This window comes from Vulpes vulpes, chromosome X, assembly GCF_048418805.1.
Source record: "Vulpes vulpes isolate BD-2025 chromosome X, VulVul3, whole genome shotgun sequence".
Lineage (NCBI taxonomy): Eukaryota > Metazoa > Chordata > Mammalia > Carnivora > Canidae > Vulpes > Vulpes vulpes.
The window spans coordinates 121,749,917-121,772,787 of record NC_132796.1 but is presented as its reverse complement, the minus strand read 5'-3'; the positions used below and the strand labels follow the sequence as shown (position 1 = coordinate 121,772,787).

The window sequence follows — 22,871 nt, the reverse complement described above, 5'->3', positions numbered from 1 at the left end:
ATTATTAAAAATCTGAGGTCTTTTTTAAAGATCATGTGCAGAATAGCCAGGGGAATATTAAAAAAAGAAAACCATAGCTGGGGGCCTCACAATGCCAGATTTCAGGTTGTACTACAAAGCTGTGGTCATCAAGACAGTGTGGTCCTGGCACAAAAGCAGACACATAGATCAATGGAACAGAATAGAGAATCCAGAAGTGGACCCTCAACTTTATGGTCAACTAATATTCAATAAAGGAGGAAAGACTATCCACTGAAAAAAAGACAGTCTCTTCAATAAATGGTGCTGGGAAAATTGGACATCCACATGCAGAAGAATGAAACTGGACCATTCTCTTACACCAGACACAAAGATAAGGTCAAAATGGATGAAAGATCTAAATGTGAGACAAGATCCCATCAAAATCCTAGAGGAGAACACAGGCAACACCCTTTTTGAACTTGGCCACAGCAACTTCTTGCAAGATACATCCACAAAGGCAAAAGAAACAAAAGCAAAAATGAACTATTGGGACTTCATCAAGATAAGAAGCTTTTGCACAGCAAAGGATACAGTCAACACAACTACAAGACAACCTACAGAATGGGAGAAGATATTTGCAAATGACGATCAGATAAAGGGCTAGTTTCCAAGATCTATAAAGAACTTAGTAAACTCAACACCCAAGAAACAAACAATCCAATCATGAAGTGGGCAAAGACATGAGAAATCTCACAGAGGAAGACATGGACATGGCCAACATGCACATGAGAAAATGCTCCGCATCACTGGCCATCAGGGAAATACAAATCAAAACCACAATGAAGGGTAACCCGGGTGGCTCAGCGGCTTAAGTGCCTGCCTTTGGCCCAGGTTGTGATCCTGGAGACCTGGGATCGGGTCCCATGTCGGGCTCCCTGCATGGAGCCTGCTTCTCCCTCTGCCTGTGTCTCTGTCTGTCTCTGTCTCTCTCTCTCTATCATGAATAAATGAATAAAATCTTAAAAAAAAACCACAATGAGATCCCACCTCACACCAGTGAGAATGGGGAAAATTAACAAGGCAGGAAACCACAAATGTTGGAGAGGATGCGGAGAAAGGGGAACCCTCCTGCACTGTCGGTGGGAATGTGACCTGGTGCAGCCGCTCTGGAAAACTGTGTGGAGGTTCCTCAAAGAGTTAAAAATAGACCTGCCCTACGACCCAGCAATTGCGCTGCTGGGGATTTACCCCAAAGATACAGATGGAGGGAAACGCCGGGACACCTGCACCCCGATGTCTCTAGCAGCAATGTCCACAATAGCCAAACTGTGGAAGGAGCCTCGGTGTCCATCGAAAGATGATGGATAAAGAAGATGTGGTCTATGTATACGATGGAATATTCCTCAGCCATTAGAAACCACAAATACTCACCGTTTGCTTCGACGTGGATGGAACTGGAGGGTATGATGCTGAGTGAAATAAGTCAATCGGAGAAGGACACACATTGTATGGTCTCATTCATTTGGGGAATATAAAAAAATGTGAAAGAAAATAAAGGGGAAAGGAGAGAAAATGAGTGAGAAATATCAGTGAGGGTGACAAAACATGAGAGACCCCTAACTCTGGGAAATGAACAAGGGGTGGTGGAACGGGACGTGGGCGGGGGGTTGGGGTGACTGGGTGATGGGCACTGAGGGGGGCACTTGGCAGGATGAGCACTGGGTGTTATGCTATATGTTGGCAAATTGAAGTCCAATAAAAATATTTTTTAATTAAAAAAAATAAAGATCATGTGCATTCTTCCTGGAATTGGTCATAAGAACCATATGTATTAATCTTGGGGTTTATGTCTTAAAATTCCTGGGGTGCTATTTTTCCTTTTACTTTGGAACTTTTGTCAAGAATTTAGGAATTCTCTGTTTTGCAACTTTGAGTTCATGCTTTAAAGATTTTAGATTTCTGGGATCCCTGGGTGGCGCAGTGGTTTGGCGCCTGCCTTTGGCCCAGGGCGCGATCCTGGAGACCCGGGATCGAATCCCACATCAGGCTCCCAGTGCATGGAGCCTGCTTCTCCCTCCGCCTGTGCCTCTGCCTCTCTCTCTCTCTCTCTGTGACTATCATAAATAAATAAAAAATTAAAAAAAAATAAAGTTGTTAGATTGAAATAAATAAATAAATAATTTAAAAAAAAAAAAGATTTTAGATTTCTAAACTTCTTCAGTTTCCTCATAGATGGATCCTTAGCTTTGGGCTCCTGCCATCTGTCCTCTGTCCACTTCCTTTGGGTGTTAAGAACTTGAATAAACCAAAAAATAGGCATTACTCTTAGGGATGCAAACCCTAAGGTAAGGACCTTATATGATCCTAAAACATGACACTTGAATTTTCTGCAAAAATTAGTATTTACTTTTTTTCTGCAGGTAACTTTCAAAAACCAGGCCTCTCGTCCCTACTCCTTCTATTCTAGTCTTATTTCTTATGACGAAGATGAGGGACAAGGAGCAGAATCTAGAAGAAAGTTTGTCAACCCTAATGAAACCAAAATTTACTTTTGGAAAGTGCAGCATCATATGGCACCCACTAAAGATGAGTTTGACTGCAAAGCCTGGGCTTATTTCTCTGATGTTGATCTGGTAAGCAGGTGTACATTGCACAGACCACTTACTGGTTTAAAAGAAATGGACTTTGTGTTATCTGCTCAGAATTATGCTATTTATCATAACCTTAATGGGAAGCTTTCAGTCGCGGAGCTGCCATCAAATTTGTGTTTGAGAGCTATCACTCTGGAATGTACTCAAGAGGATGAAAGGGAGACAGAACATGAAGACTCCTAAATCTGGGAAACGAACTAGGGGTGGTAGAAGGGGAGGAGGGCAGGGGGTGGGGATGACTGGGTGACGGGCACTGAGGGGGGCACTTGGCGGGATGAGCACTGGGTGTTATTCTATATGTTGGCAAATTGAACACCAATAAAAAATAAATTTATAAAAAATAAATAAAGAGGATAGATTGTGCTGTGGGAAGAGAAGGAGCGGGTTGGAGCAGCATAGAGTTGATAAGAAATGGAGTCTGGTTCGTAGGTGAGGCAGCTTAAACTCACGGGATTGCTGTCTTCTCTCCCAGGAGAAAGATGTGCACTCAGGCCTGATCGGACCCCTTCTGATCTGCCGCAGTAACACACTGAACCCTGCTCATGGGAGACAAGTGACAGTGCAGGAGTTTGCCCTGGTTTTCACTATATTCGATGAGACTAAGAGCTGGTACTTCACTGAAAACCTGGAAAGGAACTGCAGAGCTCCCTGCAATGTCCAGAAGGAGGATCCTACACTTAAAGAAAACTTCCGCTTCCATGGTAACAGGACCCGCACCCCGGCTTGCTGGTCTTCCTCGGTGTGGCGCCGCCCCCCCCCGCCCCCCCCCCCCCCCGCCGCGCACCACAGCAGGGGAGCCTCGAGCCTGAGGCTGGCGCCGTGTAGGAATTGAGGGTATATGCATGGGAGCGCGATCCTCATAGGAATCAGCATCTTTTACTGGAGTGGAGGGAAAGGAACTTCCAGGATAGGTATCAACAGCCTGTTCTGTCTTCTCCTCCAGCAATCAACGGCTTTGTGAAGGATACACTACCTGGCTTAGTAATGGCTCAGGATCAGAAGGTCCGATGGTATCTGCTCAGCATGGGCAGCAACGAAAACATCCATTCCATTCACTTCAGTGGACATGTGTTTACTGTACGGAAAAAAGAGGAATATAAAATGGCAGTCTACAGCCTCTATCCAGGTAGGAGCTCGTTTGTGCCCTTCTTCCACCTCCTGTACTTGCCGACAGCTTCCTTTAAACGGTCTAGGCACTGGGGCCGCAGTCCGCGCGCGAGCAGAGCACACAGACTCGCTGATCTCAGGTGACTCACCTTTTCAAGTCACTTTCCCCTGCAGAGACCTCATCAATGAATTAGCAAAGAAACGTGATCATTTCAGATAGAGAGAAGGTGCTACCAAGGAAATAGAACAGAATTAATCTGTAATTAATGTTGCAGCGCTTTCCTGGGAGGAGGGCATTTGCCCCATCTCGGATCCCACGTGGCACTAGTAGTTGGCCACAGAGTGATCAGTCTATGTCTGTAACCAGTATATTGATGAAGCACCGCTCACCGCTCACAGTGTTGATCAACATACAGCTAGATTTTAGCTCTCCACTGTCCCTTTAAAATAGGTTTAACAGGGCAACCTGGGTGGCTCAGCGGTTTGGTGCCTGCCTTCAGCCCAGGGTGTGATCCTGGAGACCCGAGATCGAGTCCCCGCATGGAGCCTGCTTCTCCCTCTGCCTGTGTCTCTGCCTCTGTGTGTGTGTGTGTCTTTCATGAATAAATAAAATCTTAAAAAAAAAAAAACAGGTTTAACAGTGGGAGCAAACTTCCTGTGTTTCTGTGGCAAAACCCCAATAAGTTCAGTGACTTTCTCCTTACTCTTAAGTGAGAAACACTCCTGCAGTCACTTTACATCACAATATACGTCATGTCCACTCCAGGATGTCTACGTTGGGAAAGGGAGGTGTGCTTGAGTCCTCTGTCCCTCTAACGTTTATTGTGTGTCTCCACCAACCCCCTCCTGGCTGCTGCCTTAAACTCCAGCATGGAAATGGTCAAGGTTAAATAATAGGACAGTTTTGGGTTTGTTTGTTTTTTATTCATGAGAGACACAGGCAGAGGGAGAAGCAGGCTCCCTCCGGGGAGCCCCATGCGGGACCCGATACCAGGACCCCAGGATCACCACCTGAGCGGAAGGCAGACGCTCAACCACCGAGCCACCCAGGTGCCCCAATGATAGGACAGTTCTTATCTTACACCTGGTACCTTTATTCTAGGTGGTGCGTTGCGACTCATTGCTCAGCCCATCAGTATTCCCCTCTAGCTTTTTAAAAAAATATTTTATTTATTTACTCATGAGAGACATAGAGAGAGGCAGAGACACAGGCAGAGGGAGAAGCAGGCTACCTGTGGGGAGCCTGATGAGGGAGTCAATCCCAGGACCCCGGGATCATGCCCTGAGCCAAACGCAGACGCTCAACCACTGAGCCACCCAGGTGTCCCAACCCCTCTAGCTTCTTGCTGCTAGGGTTCCTTTAGCCCTCAAGACAGCCCTAGTGAACTGGGTGCACAAAGACCTCACCCTGACTTCCATCTCCCAGGGAGCTCACATCTGGTCAATGGGGAAAAAAAAAACATTTGGCTCTAAAAAACCCTGGCTTTTTCCTGTCTCCCCGACCAAAGCATGCCTCATAGCATGCCCCTCTGTCTCTCCCATTTCCCAGGGGTGGGGGTTGTCAGAACTCAATCTCCAGGACCTCCAAACTGGAGGGGTCACATACAAGCACTGTGGCTTTGAGGGATCCAAGAATAGTAGAACTGACCTAGGTAGATCTCCTTTGGTGTTCTGCAGTAACTTACGTATCTCATGCTCATTGCTTTAGTACAAGGAAATTCTTTTTGTTCCTTTTGTGTTTCATCAGGTGTTTTTGAGACTGTGGAAATGCTACCATCCCAAGTGGGAATCTGGCGGATAGAATGCCTCATCGGCGAGCACCTGCAAGCCGGGATGAGCACTCTGTTTCTGGTGTACAGCAAGAGTGAGTAGCACCACGCATCTATTTCTGTCCGGCTCTCTTCCTTCCTAGCATGGTTGCCTTTGTCAAGAAATAAATACAAGCTCACGGTCATTAGCAAATCTAAAATGAATATTGCTGGTAGACATCACCAGAGTCCTCAGAAAAGGGCAGATGTGTTTGAAGCTTTGAACACGCTGAACCTGAAGCTCTAAATATTTAACAAGCTGCTGCTAAACAGTATCTTCCTTCTCAGAACTCTGTGAAGCTCCAAGATCTCCAAGAGCAAAATCTGAAGCTGAATTTTGGTTCAGTGAGCAAAGATAGCTTACAAATATGGCTTGGAAGAGTCTGAGATGTAAGCCCAAACGAGTAAAAGAACCACTGGTGTCCTTATGCTCCTCAGCTGCAGAACGGGGATGCTTCTAGCACCTACCTGTTGGAGTGAATTGAATGATGTCGATAGTACAATAAAATATGTAGTAGAGCTCTTGGCACACAGTAGAAATACTGACCGTTTGTTGGCGTTCTCCCATTTTCATTGGCTTGCATTTGTGGAGCCGACTTTTCCGTTCTGTAGCTGTCGTCCTCCCCTCCTTTGATTTCAGAGTGTCAGACTCCGCTGGGGATGGCTTCCGGACACATTAGAGATTTTCAGATTACAGCTTCAGGACAATATGGTAAATACCGTTGTTTTGTCTCGAAGAACTGAGCTGATTATATCTTTTTTATTTCTGTTGCAGAGATTTCAACAACCTATCTATCTCCATGCTTCTCTTAACTCTACTCCGGAAGTGTCCCTCAAACCCATTTCTCTCTGATTCTTCCTTTGACTATGTTAATTCAGGCTACCATCATTTCTCCCCTGGGCAGTGCTGCTGCCTCCTTAAATGTCCTCCCTGCACTCCCTGGTGCCCCCCCTTGAGTCCATTATCTTCAGTGTGGCAGGAAGTTAAGCGTTTCTGTGAGCAGTGCTGGTAAAGCTTGGATAGAGTATATAGATGGCTCTTAAATGTTATTAGAGAGCCGCGGTGAGCAAATCATGCCCTACAGGCCAAATCCATCCAGCCCACCGCCTCTTTTTATAAAGCCTTTATATAGCCTATAAGCTAGGAGTTATTTTTTTTCTATCTTTGAATGATTGGGAGAAGAAAAATGTCACATGACATGTGAAGATTATATGAAATTCAAACTTCAGTGTCTATAAATGAAATCTCATATTGACACACGTAGCCACCCCCATTCACTTACAGTTGTCTGTGGCTGCTTTTGCTCTACAACAGCAGTTAAGTAGCTGAAACAGAGACATGATCTGCAAACCTGAATTATGTACTGTCTGGCTGTTCACAGAAAAAGGTTTGTCAACCCCAGTTTTAGAGGGAACAAAATGCCTTTTCAAAACGAGGCTTGAGAGTTTTATACCAAAATAGTATTATTTCTTTTCTCGGTAAAAGGATGGCTTATTTTAACTTTTATTTTTCCTTATGTTCTATTTTCCATGTTCTGACTTTTCTACAAGGAACATATGTTGTGTCATGAAGAAATAATGATAGGATTTTGTAGTACCGGTAATACATTCTAGTGTCACCTAATTAGAGGTCCTAACAATAAACAAAATAAGTTTAGAAAAAAAAAATACTCCTATGCTTTATACCTTTATCTTCTCCGCAGCTAGGTTTAACCCTTCTCAAGAGAGCAATTTAGGGGTGCCTGGGGGCTCAGTGGGTTACGCGACTCTTGATTTCAGCTCACATCATAGTCTTAGGGTCGTGGGATGGATCGCTGTGTGTAGCAGGCTCCCGCCTCATCAGGGAGTCTACTTGTCCCTCTCCCTTTTCCCCCTCCCCTCATTCATGTTTTTTCTCTCTTTCTCTCGAAAATAAATAAATTAAATCTTTTCTTTTGAAAAAAAAAAAAGACAGCAATTTTATTCTTGAGTGTCTAGGACCAACGCAGCTGAATCTAATCTCTCTCCCCTTTCTTGGACAAAGGACAGTGGGCCCCAAAGCTGGCCAGACTTCATTATTCCGGATCAATCAATGCCTGGAGCACCAAGGACCCCTTTTCCTGGATCAAGGTTAGAAAGTGCATCACATTCAATGGCACCATGTATCCCTCTTGCAAGCTCAAAACACTATACATCTCCTTTATACCAAAGTCACTTTCATCAAACTCCAACTAACTGACAAGGAAGGAACTGAAGAATAGAGTGGCTTCTGACTTGCACAAAAACAGTGAGGAGTGAAGACTCGGGGATAGAATCGAGCATGCTGATGCATTAGTCCAATCCGGTAAACTAACTTGGAGCCAGTGACTGAAACAGTGTCTTTAGGGTTACTCAGTTTCTTCTTAATTAAGTCTTTTCCATTTTCTCACTCTCCCATTCCCTCTAGAGCAGCGCAATCCAATAGAAATATAATTCGAACCACAAATGCAACCCACATGAGTAATTTTATATTTCCTAGGAGCCACATTTTAAAAGAAACATGTGGAAATCATTTTAATGGTATATTTAATGCAACATATCCAAAGATTTTATCAAGTGAGCATGTGGTCAGTCAGGGCTCTGAGCCCGTTGAGGGCATGCAGATGGAAGCTCGTGGCTCTCTTCCTTGTGCCATGAGAGCTGAGGGTAGTGTCGAAGTGCCAGCTCAGCCTCTCTGCCTAACCACAAGAGCGGGTTCTCTCTAGAGCCAGAACACGCCTCCCACCTCTGGTGCTTACTGCAGACACGTTTTACCACCTACTTTCCCCACCTCCTCCTCTTTTCATCGTACGCCAGCTTTCCTTCCTCTTCTGAGTTGACTGACGATATTCCCCTACATATTTTCCTTCTTTGCAAGATCACATCTACTCCTCTGTTTTTTCTTGAGGTGAAAATTATAAATAGGAAAATAAAAATAAATTTAAAAAAGAAAATTATAAATAGGGATCAGGGAAAGATAAGGCGGCCTACCAGTAGGTAGATGGGAAGAGCACATCTGTCAGCGTCACATCAGCTCATCTTATTTTGTTTATTTTATTGGCACTGCCAGTTATAACTCAGTTTGAACTGACTGTTCATGAATTCCCAAGTATTTTTGTTTGTTCATGAACTTCCCAAACCACATGTTCTTACCTTGTATTTCTGTGGTTTTCACTTTCAACTTCACCTGTATCCCTGGGTAGTGGATGTTGTCATCTATTTGAGTGCCCTGCTTCTGTTGTTCCATTTATTTCCTTCCTGTGATAGCATTCTCATTTCCATTTGGGAATTAGATCTCCTTCACTGGATACAACCTGATTCGACTAGTATATAGACTGCCTTTTCCGTGTGTAACCAAAGAACCTGCGTAATACCCCTAAGTTTCCACTTCCTAGATTTGGCCCATTGTTCCAGCTTCCGTCTCCAAAGACTTTCTCAGTCTTCCCGGTTTCACATAATTCACTGATTTGAGTAAATTTTTTGTACTTTGGCTAATTCATGATCAGAGTATTGAGGCAGACAGGGCTCTGTGACTGTGTGCTTAAAACAAGTCCAAGCTAGCAAATCTTTACCACACTGTTATTATCATCCTCATTCCAGATAAAAAAGCTGAAGCAAAGAAAAGTAACTTGCCCCAAGTCACACAGCCAATAAGTGATTGCAAAAATGCAAACCGTGATAGTTGGGCTCCAGAGGCCTAATTTTTAATCATGATACTATACTGTTTCTAGAATGCTCCGTCTAAGTTGATAATCATCTGTAATGTCCTGAGTTCAGTGCCTGACACATACTAAATACTTAGTAAATGTTAGCTTTTATATTTTGGAAAGTGCAACATCCAGTTGTGAACCAGCTACAAACCCACCTGATTGTATTATCATCCAGTCTGTATCAACACCTCTGCCTCAAGGTGTTTTTTTCCATATGTCCTACTGAATCCTAGGTACACATTTTCTTGATCTAGTGGCTATAAAAACTAAATTCCCCAGAAAAATAAAGAGTTATGTTGACTTACAAAAAGAGAAAGATAGAAGAAAGAAAGAAAGAAAGAAAGAAAGAAAGAAAGAAAGAAAGAAAGAAAAAAGAAAACAAAAGAAGTGGTTCTAGGGAGCCAGGAGGCAATCAGAGATGTCAGGCTGCAGTGTTTGTATTTGTGCACTGAATGAGTCATTACTGTTTTGCTTCCTTCTTTGTAGAGAGATGTGACTTGTCACACTCAGATACATGGCTGGATACCTAGGTGAAGATATTGACTCGGTAATTGCCAAATTCCACCAAGATTCCCAATATAATACAGACGAAGTACAAAAATAAGATAAAATTGATAAGATTGGCACTTTGCCAAACATTTAGCAGTTACAGAATATAAGTGGAAAAGGTGTCTGGCAAGACTTATTAAAATACTAGAAAGTGCAATAGTCAGTGGTCCAGAAAAGACCTCTCATATACTGCATGAAGAAATAGTACAAGTCGGGACGCCTGGGTGGCTCAGTGGTTGGGGGTCTGCCTTTGGCCCAGGGCGTGATCCTGAGTCACAGGATCGAGTCCCACATCAGGTTCCCTGCATGGATCCTGCTTCTCCCTCTGCCTGGGTCTCTGCCTCTCTCTCTGTGTGTGTGTGTATGTGTCTCTTACTAATAAATAAATAAAATCTTAAAAAAAAAGAAATAGTACAAGTCAATTCAACAAAGGTCACGGTTTTTGCACCTAGTCCTTTCAGGACCACAAAGCCGAGGGAGAAATGAAGTGGCTTCAGTGGGGAGGATCATCTCATCTGGGCCGAGATGGTGCTGTACCTTCTGACGACCTTGCCACTGTGTCCTCTTACCCTGCTGCTTTTTCTCCTGTGCTTATCACTGCTTGATGCTGTCAATAAATAAAAACCTGTATGATGTGTAGGCTGTTTCTCCAAGTCAGATGTAAGTTCCATAGGGCAGGGCTCTATCCCCAGTGCCTAGAGCAGTGCTGATCACATAACAAATGCTAAAAAAAAAATAGTCTTTGGATTAATAGATGGAGGGATGGAACTACCTGAAGGAGACAGTCATTAGGCTCCAGTGTCATTGCCTGTGACAAGTTAACCGTGACTTGCTTGTTAGGACAGTAAGCGATGCCAAAATTGCTGGAGTAGATACTGCCTTGTAATGCTTGCATGGCCATGCTCTCTTCTTTAAGAACAACCATTCCGGGGATCCCTGGGTGGCTCAGTGGTTTGGCGCTTGCCTTCAGCCCAGGGCGTGATCCTGGGGTCCCGAGATTGAGTCCCACGTCGGGCTCCCTGCATGGAGGCTGCTTCTCCCTCTGCCTGTGTCTCTGCCTCTCTCTCTGTGTGTGTCTCTCATGAATAAAACAAAAACAATCATTCCAGGGGATTGGGGAAAGTGAAAAAAATATTAATAAATCCTTACTACTCTGCCATTATTCACTCATTCGTTCCAAAGCATTTGCTATGTATCAGTATTATATCAGATGCCATGTTAAATACTGGGGTAGAAAAAATATAAAAGCTAACATTTACTAAGTATTTAGTACGTGTCAGGCACTGAACTTGACCTTACATCTACTGACCCTTTAAACCTTCTAGTAAACCTTTGGTTTTTTTTTTTTTTTTAGACTTTTTCATTTTTTTAAGGATTTCTATTTATTTATTCATGAGAGACAGAGAGAGAGACAGAGAGAGAGAGACAGGCAGAGGGAGAAGCAGGCTACACTCAGGGAGCCCAGTGTGGGACTCGATCCTAGGACTCCAGGATCAGGCCCTGGGCCAAAGGCAGGCACTAAACCGCTGAGCCACCCAGGCGTCCCCAAACCTTTGTTATAAACACCACGTTAGGTGACCCAGATTCACTGCCGGGAGGGTCTCGGTGTAACAGGGACAGCAGATGAGCAAAGACAGCTCTCCAATGTGGTGCAGTAAGATGCTCTGATGCGCTCACATACGAAATGAAGCAGAGACAGAGAAAGCAGCACTAAACTTGTCTGGGTGAGTCACGAAAGGCGAACCAGGAGAAATAGCTTCTGAACTAACACTTGAAAGAGGGACAGCGGCTTATCAGTCGCAGTGATGTTGGGATGGGCGCTGGGCTGCGGAGAGCGCAGGGAGTGGCTTGGCCGAGGCCGAGGCTGAGGTTGGACAAGGCACGAGGTTCCGTGGCCCCTTGTGTGCAGCACATTGCTTTGAGCGTCCCCTGGTTTGTCGGGAACTAGGCGGGGACCCTAATAAGCACCTTTGCTTTTTGTTCCCGTCACTCATCTCAGCACCTCGCACGCACCCAAGGTACTCCTGAGAATACCCGTATTGATGCGGGTCCTTCTCTAGCCAATAAGTAACCTCAGGAGGTGGTGCATTTACATGAAGTGTTGCTTTCATTGGCAGGTGGATCTCTTGGCACCGATGATTATTCACGGCATCATGACCCAGGGGGCCCGCCAGAAGTTCTCCAGCCTCTACGTGTCTCAGTTTATCATCATGTACAGTCTGGATGGCAACAAGTGGCACAGTTATCGAGGGAATTCCACGGGGACCTTAATGGTATGTCATTAGTTCTTCTTTCAAGAGAATGCATGAGTCTTTTAAAGAGCTTTTGACAAAGATTTCAAATTCGGGACAGACACTCCTAGCTTCTATGAACTTCATTCTAAGAAAAGATTTTTCCACTTATGGGCAGTAGGAGTGATTGTGAACATATGGATCAAAGTAGGAGCATCAAAGATCTCATAGATAACAGACCTGAAGAGGTGCTCTGTAGGCAGAGATAGGTGGCGAGGACTCCGTGGACGGATGACATTCGTTTGACGTGATGGCAGGGCAATCAGGTCACATGTCCAGCAAACCGTCAATCACAGACTTGAGTTTAGGGGGGCAAATCATGAATGCAGGTTCAAGATTCCCGTCCTCCACATAAAGCGTTGGCTGAGACCTTGGGAAAGGGTCACAAGACCCTAAATTCAACAGGCTTGCAACCTTAGCATCATGTGTACCCTTCCTCGTGTTCGTGCCCCCTGCTGAATTGGTCCACACACCCCGCAATCCTCTCCTGTCTCTTCTGCGTCACCGCTGCGGCTGTTACTGTTTATTGCCTGAGGCCCGTCAACTCACATTCATCTACTCCGTTACATTCCTAACTAGTTGTCTCCTGTTTCTAGTCTCTTCTCTGATAAAACCTTTTTGGGGAGAATCATCTTATCAGCCCTGTGCCTACAACCTTCCAGTGTCTGCCTCTTCTCTTCAGAACAAAGTTAAAAAACCCTCCAGCGGCTCCAATAACTCATTTTCCCCTTCAGATGCATTGTCCTGCTTCTGGTTCTGAGTCTGACTTACCCTCTACCTTCTGGGAGCACTGGAAGGAGATCAGAGGAAGGAAGCAGAGTCAGATCAAGACATTAATTCTTGGGGCGCCTGGCTGGCTCCCTCGGTAGAGCACGTGACTCTTGATCTCGGGGCTGTGAGTTCAACCCCACATTGGGCATAGAGTTTACTTCAAAAATGTACATAAAAAAGGTATTTCTTCTCCTGGTGCTCTCCTTGTAGAGGATTGGGCTGTATCTCTCCACCGAAGGTCGCTGCTCCCTTCCGACTGGCCTTCTCTCCCTGGTCTACCTGCTGTCACTGAGTACCAAACCACCCCAAAACCTCACGTCAGAAGGACAACCGTTCTGTTTTGTTCACGGATTCTATGGGGTCAGGACTTTTAGCACAGCAGAAATGGCTGGCTGTGCTCACAATATCTAGGGCCTCAGCTAAGAAGATTTGACAGCTGGGAGCTAGAACCATCTGGAAGCTTCTTCCCTTGCATGGCTGGTAGTTGGTGCTGACTAACCTAGCTAGGATAGCATCTGGGGCCGTGACTGAAGTAACTCCATATGGCCTTCCCCTGACGCCTGAGCTTCTCACACATACACCCAGATTCAAGGGGAAGAGACATAGACCCTGCTTCTCAGTGGGAGCAATGTAAGGAATTTGTGGTCATTTTTGTAAACCACTAAAAGAATCTACTAGATTATCTCCTTTAAGATTCTGCTCCCGTTCCACCTCCCACCAGGCCTAGGTTGGCAATACCCTGCCCTCACCTACCTACCTAGTACCTTTATACGACTTTTCCCTAATCATTATGGTTTGAATGTTCCTTGTTTCGTGGTCAAACTCTGTCTTATACAGTAACTAATGCCAGAAGTAGCCCCAAGAATCAGACCCTCAAAGGAATTCTAGGATTCTGTTGCTAGCATATTCAGGGAATACGGTGTGATTTCCTTGCTTAGGGAGAAGATTGGCTGTCGGGTAATCCATGGTGCATGGTGGTATCACAATTTCTCAGACTATCACCAGTGATACTATGGGATAAGGTACAGATGGTGAGAAAGACATCGGGAGACTCAGTGGACAGCGGCATTTAATCACTGTGGCAAGAACTGTAGCATCACCTGATTGTCGAGTGACCTGTCAACCTTTTAGAGCCCTTCTTTTTATGGAGTTATGGCATACATAGGGGAAAATCCGTTACATGTTCTGAATATACTCGACAAAGATGCAGAATCTGGACACACCAATGGAGCTCTGTGGGCGTCTTCCATACCCCGTGCTTGTGGACACATACTTGGACGTAAGACCAGGTCTACGTGCTGAGCATATGAATTGCAGACTTGCAGTGACAATTTTTTTAAAGATTTATTTATTCATGATAGACAGAGAGAGAGAGAGAGAGAGAGAGAGAGAGAGAGGCAGAGACACAGGCAGAGGGAGAAGCAGGCTCCATGCAGGGAGCCCAACACGGGACTCGATCCTGGATCTCCAGGATCATGCCCTGGGCCGAAGGCGGTGCTAAACTGCTGAGCCACTCGGGCTGCTTTTTTTTTTTTTTAAGATTTTAAACAAACACTTTTTATCACATTTACAAGGTTTCTTTCTACTCCTGCTGCATTTAGAATGGCTGCAGAATTGCACCACATGCTTTTTCAGCATCTCTGACGTGATCACTTTCTTTCCTATTGTCACACTGCACTGACGTTCAGTCGTGTGCTGGCAAATGGTACACAACTGGCTCTGGAGCAAAATGGGGGATGACGAGGGGGGAAAGGCCTTGGTTTGTAGCATTTGCTGATTTCCGTGATGTTAATATCCCCATCAGACCTGCTTTCAAGCTGCTGCTGTCATGTCGTTGAATGCCGAGTTGGGAACACATGTGCTCAGTTGGCCCTCACAGGCTGGTACTAGGCCGCTCCAGCACAGCGCTGGGAAATCTCTGGGAAAGCGGGCTCAGCCAGTGTCCTGCTCATTGGAAACTTAGCGGGACTCACTTCGCTTACATTTTGTTTAGAATTTTTCTATGTATACTAATCAATAAAATAGGTTTTAGGAGCTCTATTTATGAGATTTTGGCATGAGACTTATATTAAACTTGAAAATAAAGTAGAAAAGCTTCCATCTTTTCCTATTAACTTGTTGATCTAGAATAGCTTGATTAACGTAGTAATCATGTGTTTCAGCAAAGTTAGGTGGAGATGCCACTGAGCTCTGTGCCTTAGTGACAGAAGCTTGGCTATCTTTTCCATTTCTTATCTGAATATTCACATCCCATTTTCTATTGCCCGTAGCTAATTGCTGTGAATGTCTACACTAGAGTTCTCTGGCCCAGCCTATGCCCTAGAGCCATACCGCATACACACATACTTCTCTCTGTTTCTCCCTTAACCAGAGTGGGGTGAGTGTCTGTCTATTCTATTGGATTTTCAAAGAATCAACTCTTGGTCTTAAAATCAAACATAGATTTTAAGGGTTTTTTTTTAAGATTTTATTATTTATTTGAAAGAGAGCATGAGGGGATCCCTGGGTGGCTCGGTGGTTTAGCGCCTGCCTTTGGCCCAGGGCGTGATCCTGGAGACCCAGAATCGAGTCCCACGTCGGGCTCCCTGCATGGAGCCTGCTTCTCCCTCCGCCTGTGTCTCCACCTCTCTCTGTGTGTTTCTCATGAATAAATAAATAAATTTTAAAAAGAGAGAGAGAGCATGAGTAGGAGGGAGAGGGAGAGATAGAAAAGCTAAAGCAGACTCTGTGCTGAGCAGGAACCTGACACAGGGCTCAATCCCACGCTGAGATCGTGACCTGAGCCAAAAACAAGAGTCAGATGCTTAACCAACTGAGCCACCCAGGCGCCCCTGGAGTTGTTTTCTAACTCATTAATTTCTGTTCAAAACTTTAAAATTTTCTTTTACTTTCTTTCGGTTTTGTCTTTCCTAAAACATGGAGTTGAATGACTAGTTCATTTATTTTCAGTCTTTCTCATTCAGTATGATAAAAGAGTTAACTACTCTCATGAAGGTCATTCATTTAATAAACAGTTACTGAGTAACTGCTATGTTCTAGATTCTAGTACAGAGGTGGGGAAGCTAGAGCCCATCCATGAATTTGGACTACCACTTGCTTTTGTACGGACTGTGAGTTAAGAATGGGTTTTACAGGTTTAAAGTTGCAAAAACAAACATTATGCAACAAAGATCATTTGTGGCCTGAAAAGACTAAAATATTTCCATCTGGTCCTTTACAGAAAGTTTGCAGACTGCTGGTCTGGCCTAATGGCAGTAGAGATGCCTAGGCAGTGCCATGAAGGACTCTTCCATCCCCACGGCTTGCCTAACGTGCAGATTTCAATCTTAGGCATCGTCCCCCAGTGTAGTGATTCTCAGATGTTTTTATATCTTTGTTTTGCTCACAGACAAAATCTTGTTCATCAGAGATATTTCTTATCATGGATGTCCCACATAAAGAGGGAGAGGGGAACCTTTAAGGACCACAGCTACACTGCCACCATTCTCAATAGTGTAGAATAATGTAAATGTTAACTTTTTTATTTTTGTAAGATTTATTTATTCACGAAAGACACAGAGAGAGAGGCACAGACAGAGGCAGAGGGAGAAGCAGGCTACATGCAGGAAGCCCGACATGGGACTCGATCCTGAGGCCCCAGGATCACGCCCTGTGCTAAAGGCGGCGCTAAACCACTGAGCCACCCGGGCTGCCCTAACTTTTTTATTTTTTTTTTAAAGATTTTACTTATTTATCCATGAGAGACACAGAGAGTCAGAGACACAAGCAGAGGGAGGAGCAGGCTCCATGCAGTGAGCCCGTTGCGGGACTCGATCCCAGGACCCCAGGATCATGACCTGAGCCAAAGGCAGATGCTCAGCCACTGAGCCACCCAGGTGCCCCTGTATATGTTAACTTTGATATATCAATGAGCATTTCAGTGATGTGGCATTTTCTCTCTGGTTTTTAAGTTAAAAAGAAGAGTATTTTTAATGTCCTTTAAAAATATTTATTTTTGGTTGTGTTAGAAATCAGTGTTATTTTGACATAAAGTTGATAATTACCAAGGGATTTGTCAAAGCCTATGAAAATTGCGGCAATCTAGCCTTAGCCCAGCTATCTATGCTTTGAAGTTTCTGAGGGAGAGCTACAAATGAGCCAGTGACAAACGGAAAACAACTTTCATGTTTTCTAAAATTATACTTGTATACCCAACACCAGGCTCTCTGGCCGACCCTCCCCTCTACATCCTCAATGCAAGGAGTTAGACCAGAGGTCTAAGGGCGCTTTTCCTTAAGCCCAAACCCAAATACCGTCACCAGTCACATATCAAAACTCCTATACATTGTTGTTGTAGTGATGTGATTTGAAGTGAGGGTTGGGAGCCAATGGCGAAGAATTCTTGAGACTTTTTCAGTGCAAAAAAAAATGCTGTTTTAATTACAGCACAGGGACAGGACCCGTGGGCAGAAAGACCTGCACTGGGGTTGTGAGGAGTGGCTGATTATGTAAGATTTTCCATCCTATGGAGGGGAGGGTGATGTTAAGGTCCAGGAAAGTGAGTATAGGGTTCGGGAGGTCTGGCTACTGATGATTGCTTTTTTCCTTGTAAATCATTAAGACAGTTGCAAACTGATGGAAGATTCATGTCGTGCATGACTGTGATCTCTGTCAGTTAAGCATTGGTTTTTCCCCTTCCTTTGCTCTTGGGCAGCCAGGAGTGCCTGCACAACATCACACCTTTCCCCCCTGGTGGGTGGGGTGGGAGGGGGGCAGTCGTTGCGGAGTATTAGCGTGTGCTTTGCCCTCAGCTTGCCTTTTGCTCCCTCATCAATAAGACTACTGGCCAGACTGAGGGGGGCACTTGACGGGATGAGCACTGGGTGTTACTCTAGCTGTTGGCAAATTGAACACCAATAAAAAATAAATGTATAAAAAAAAAGACTCCTGGCCAGGCCTGTAGCCTGGGTTGAGGGTATACCAAGAAAAGTAAAACTGCAAAGGACCATGCACCCTAACCACTTTTTTAAAAAACTTTTTTCAAAAATTCCAGTATAATTAATGTAGTGTTACATTAGTTTCAGGTGTACAACATAGTGACTCAACACCTCTATACATTACCCAGGGCTCATGACGATTAAGTGCACTTAATCCCCATCATGTATTTCACCCATCCCCACACCTACACCCCATCTGGTGACCATCAGTTTCTGGTCTATATTTAGGAGTCTGGTTTTTTGGTCTTTTTTTTCTTTCATCTTTTGTTTCTTAAATCCCACAGGAGTGAAATCATACAGTATTTGGCTTTCTCTTATTTCACATAGCATTATACATTCTAGATCCATCCATGTTGCAGATGGCAAGATTGAATTCTTTTTCAGGGCTCAGAAATACTCCATTTTGGATGTGTGTGTGTGTGTGTGTGTGTGTGTGTGTGTGTGAGTGTCTGATCCATTCATCTATGGACACTTGGATTGCTCCCATATATTGACTGTTGTAAATAATGCTGCTGTAAACATAGGGGTGTGTACCTTTCTTCGAATTAGTGTTCTCATTTTCGTTGGGTAAATACCCAGTAGGGGAATTACATGATCATATGGTAGTTCTATTTTTAATTTTTAAAGGAACCTCCATACTGTTTTCCACAGTGGCTGCAACAGCTGGCATTCACACCAATAGAGCATGAAGGCTCCCTTTTCTCCACATCCTCACCAACACCTGTGCTTTCCTGGGGTTTTGATTTTAGCCATTCTGACAGATGTGATGAGATATCTCATTGTGGTTTTCACTTGCATTTCCCTGATGATTAGTGATGTTGAGCATCTTTTCATGTGTCTGATACCCTAACACTTTTGCAATAGGTTAGACTAGGCTTTTAGGGCTCCGAAAGACCCTTCCAGGCAGCCACGTGAGTGCGCAGGACTGGTGGCGGAGTCTGTGTCTGACGGGCCTCTTTTGTATTTTCTTACCTACTGACTGCTTCCCCATTGTTGAAATGGAGGCATGAAGACTACCCTAACCTCCCACCCATTTAGAGGCGCTTAACTCACGGCGACCACCACCTACACATCCCCCAACACACACACACACACTAAAGGCAAAGCAGAACTGCCGAACCTCGTCCTTAAACCTCACCCCACCAGACCAGTTCCGTACACAGCCTCAGGCTAAAGGGTGCATTTTCCGAAAGCAGAAGGACTGAGAGGGAGATTACATTCTGGAGAGTTCTCACTGTCCCTCCCAAACCCCTGAAGACAAGTGGAATGTACAAACACGCAGCTGGTAACGTTTGCACGTGACATTTGGACCAAAAAGCCTTGAAAATGCAGGATTCTGAAACAGGATGCTGTCCTCTTGGGCAAGAGAGGCCCGGTCTCGCAGGCCGACGACCGCGCAATAGGACAGCAGCACGCCGATTCAACACATCTCAGTTACCCACCAGTGGCGGGAAGACGCCCAGGACAAGTAAGTCACGGCGTGGCCCAGGCCCACGTCTGAGAATGGAACCTAGGCCCACAACCGTGAGTTCCAAGGCACGCCAGACACCTCGACAGTCCAACGTGGCCCCCTGCTTTGCGCGGGACACATTCGCCTTGGCGCCCGAGGAAGGCCGACGCGGCCAAGGTTGTCTGTGGACTGAGTGCACGGCACAGCCCGAGCAGCAGGCGCACGGAGCGCTGCAAGTGAATGAGCACAGGCGGCCCGAAGCGCAGCCACCCGCTCTTCCCCTTGCTGCTTCCCGACAGGTGGAGCAGCTATTCCGCGTTATGGAGGAAGGCGAACCGCAGGCGAGGGGCATCAGAACGGCTTTATTGTGGATTTAGGGCAGCAGCCCCGAGGGCCCGTGCCATCTAGTGCTCCCCAGGGGTACGCGTGGGGCGTGGGCAACAAAGGAGAACCGGGGTGAGCACCTGGAGAGACACCAGCCTGCGCTAAAGCAGATCCCCGACGGAAAAAAAGTGGGCCCGAGAGCCGTGTGCAACATCCAACCGTCCAACTTGCAACAGAGGTGTACGGGGGTGGGGGTGGGGGCCCGCAGGGCAGTTGGGTGCAACAAGAGGCCAGGGGTAAAGGGGCCGCTCGGTGTCCCGTGGCCAGTCTTGGGGAAGAGAGCCAAGTCCTGCAGGCTGACCCCGTGATGCTGGGGTGGTTGCCGCGCCAGTGACGGCACGAGGTCTGTGGGATGCGGGAGCCTGCAGTCCAGCAGCGTCCGGTGGAGGCGGGCGGGCGCAGACCAAGGCAGGTGCAGGCGCCGGGCCCCTCCCTGCCGGTCCGTCCGTGGGCACCGCCGCCCGCCGGCCCGCGGCCAAACGGCGGGGCAGATGCAGGCCACGGGGCCAGAGGCGGAAAGCGGCTTCGGCGCTGGCGTGCACGAGTGGTCAAACACCCTGCCCCGACGGGGACACGGCTTCCTGCAGAACGAGGTGCAGCAGGTGGTTCTGCTCCGCACTGAGCAGCGGCCACATGTCCACCTGCAGCGACTTGACGGCCTCCGTGTCCTTCTCGTGGGTGGCCATGACCAGGGACTGGAGCAGCAGGAACAGCTCGTCGGGAAGCTGGCCGCCGCCGTCGGGCCCGTGGCCGTCGAAGGCCTCCCAGGAGTACTTCTCCAGCGTGTGGGCGTGCTCGGGCAGCAGCTTGGCGGGCGGCGGCTGCAGCAGCAGCAGCAGCAGCACGCGGGACACCTCGCAGCGGACCAGCACGTCGGAGAAGGCGCCCAGCGCGGCGGGCGCGGGCGCGGGCGCGGCGCCGGCAGGCAGCAGGGCGGCGGGCAGGGCCGGGGCGGCGCCGGGGCCCAGCGGGGCCGAGGCCGAGGAGCCCGACGGGGCCGACGGGGCCGACGAGGACGAGGCCGAGGACGCCGCCGGCGGCGGGGCCAGGGGCAGCGGCGGGGCGGGCGGCGGCGGGGCGGGCGGCGGCTGCCGCAGCGGGGGGCTGCCGTGCTCCCGCGCCAGGCGCTGCATGCGCGTGAAGACGGCCAGGGCGCCGCTGTAGTCGCGCGCCAGCAGCTGGCAGGAGGCGGCGTCGCCCAGCGCCTGCAGCGCGGCCAGGGGCAGCTGCGGCAGGTGCAGCTGCGCGGCGCGCTGGAAGTGGCCGGCGGCGGCGGCCGGCTGGCCCAGGTCGCGCAGGGCGGCGGCCAGCTCGAGGCACAGGCCGGCGGCGGCGGCCGGCTGGCCCAGCTCCAGGTGCAGGCGCACGGCGGCGCCCAGCGCGCTGGCGGCGGCCTGCAGCGGCTCCCCGTAGGCCGCGGGGCAGGCGAGGCGCTGGCGGGCGTCGCGCTCCTGCCGCAGGAAGAGGCGCGCGGCCTCGGTCAGCGCCAGCGCCTCCCCGGGCCCGTGGAACAGCGCCTGCTGGCAGCGCGCCACGGCCAGCTGGCACCACGCGGCGTACGGCAGGCACTCCTGCGCGCGCAGCTCCCGGCCCAGCTGCGCGAACTGCTCGCCCGCCTCCGCCATGTTCGGCTTCCGCAGGAACCGCTTCCGCAGCTTGCTGGACACCTGCCGGTAGCGGGCCAGGAAGTCGCCGGCCTCGGGCCCCGGGCCCGCGCCGCCGCCGCCGCCGCCCGGGCCGCCGCCGCCGCCGCCCGGGCCGCCCGGGCCGCCCGCCGCCGCCGCCGCCATCTTGCCCGCACGCGCGCCCGCGCGAACGCCCGCGCGCACGCCCGACGTGCCCACGCCGCCGGCCCCGCCCCCCTGCGGGCCCCGCGCATGCGTGCGCCGCGCCCCGCCGTCCCGGCCCACGGAACCGAGCGCGCGGGCCGGCGCGGGGCCTGGGCGGCCGCGGCCCTTCCGACGCGACCCCGGCCCGTCCCGGCCCCGAGCTGACGTCGCGGCGCCGGCCCGCGTGGCCCCGAGGCCGCTTGGCCGGTGGCAGGATGGTCCCCGCCCCCCCAGCCTTCCGTCAAAGCCCCGTCCCCTCGAGTCCGCGCCGGCTCCTGCGTCCCCCATTCACTCCGCGCCGGCAGGGGTGTCCCCGAAGCAGTCCGCGCCGGCAGGGGTGTCCCCCAACAGTCCGCGCCGGCAGGTGTGTCCCCCCAACAGTCCACGCCGGCAGGTGTGTCCCCCCAACAGTCCACGCCGGCAGGTGTGTCCCCCCAACAGTCCACGCCGGCAGGTGTGTCCCCCCAACAGTCCGCGCCGGCAGATGTGTCCCCCCAACAGTCCGCGCCGGCAGGTGTGTCCCCCCAACAGTCCGCGCCGGCAGCTGTGTACCCCCAACAGTCCACGCCGGCAGGTGTGTCCCCCCAACAATCCACGCCGGCAGGTGTGTCCCCCCAACAGTCCGCGCCGGCAGGTGTGTCCCCCCAACAGTCCGCGCCGGCAGGTGTGTCCCCCATTGACTCCGCGCCGGCAGGTGTGTCCCCCCAACAGTCCGCGCCGGCAGGTGTGTCCCCCCAACAGTCCACGCCGGCAGCTGTGTCCCCGCAACAGTCCGCGCCGGCAGGGGTGTCCCCCCAACAGTCCGCGCCGGCAGGTGTGTCCCCCCAACAGTCCGCGCCGGCAGGTGTGTCCCCCCAACAGTCCGCGCCGGCAGCTGTGTCCCCCCAACAATCCGCGCCGGCAGATGTGTCCCCCCAACAGTCCGCGCCGGCAGGTGTGTCCCCCCAACAGTCCGCGCCGGCAGGTGTGTCCCCCCAACAGTCCACGCCGGCAGCTGTGTCCCCGCAACAGTCCGCGCCGGCAGGGGTGTCCCCCCAACAGTCCGCGCCGGCAGGTGTGTCCCCCCAACAGTCCGCGCCGGCAGGTGTGTCCCCCCAACAGTCCGCGCCGGCAGCTGTGTCCCCCCAACAATCCGCGCCGGCAGATGTGTCCCCCCAACAGTCCGCGCCGGCAGGTGTGTCCCCCCAACAGTCCGCGCCGGCAGGTGTGTCCCCCATTCCCTCCGCGCCGGCAGGGGTGTTCCCCTCCATCCCGCACCCAGGTTCTTATGACACCAGCGTTCACCCCATCACCACGCCGCAGGCATGGTCCTGAGCTCCAGCCCCACACGCGCCATCGTCCTAGGGACTGGCCCATGCGGTGGGGGGGGGTCTTCTATGCTCCACCG

General features: G+C 49.3%; 2 protein-coding genes across 17 annotated transcripts in view; one reads left to right on the top strand and one right to left on the bottom strand.

Annotated features, from left to right (window-relative positions):
• The window catches only part of F8 (coagulation factor VIII), a 145,514-nt gene that overhangs the window by 104,409 nt on the left and 18,234 nt on the right, over positions 1-22,871 (top strand). For 11 of the 16 annotated variants that reach the window (XR_011998251.1, XR_011998250.1, XR_011998248.1 and 8 more), the window contains 7 exons: positions 2,382-2,594; positions 3,085-3,313; positions 3,556-3,738; positions 5,467-5,583; positions 6,168-6,239; positions 7,551-7,636; positions 11,901-12,056. Coding sequence is in view for 12 of the 16 variants with exons in the window: in XM_072744192.1 (XP_072600293.1) it covers positions 2,382-2,594; positions 3,085-3,313; positions 3,556-3,738; positions 5,467-5,583; positions 6,168-6,239; positions 7,551-7,636; positions 11,901-12,056 (1,056 nt within the window). In the remaining 4 variants the exon portion in view is untranslated. Of the gene's footprint in view, positions 1-2,381; positions 2,595-3,084; positions 3,314-3,555; positions 3,739-5,466; positions 5,584-6,167; positions 6,240-7,550; positions 7,637-11,900; positions 12,057-13,783; positions 14,886-22,871 lie in introns of those variants that run through there. The other 5 variants (XM_072744198.1, XM_072744197.1, XM_072744193.1 and 2 more) reach the window with 2 other exon arrangements.
• Positions 19,614-21,462, bottom strand: F8A1 (coagulation factor VIII associated 1). Its single transcript, XM_072744200.1, has one exon. The coding sequence runs from the start codon at positions 21,443-21,445 to the stop codon at positions 20,204-20,206; it is 1,242 nt and encodes a 413-aa protein (XP_072600301.1). The 5' UTR covers positions 21,446-21,462; the 3' UTR covers positions 19,614-20,203.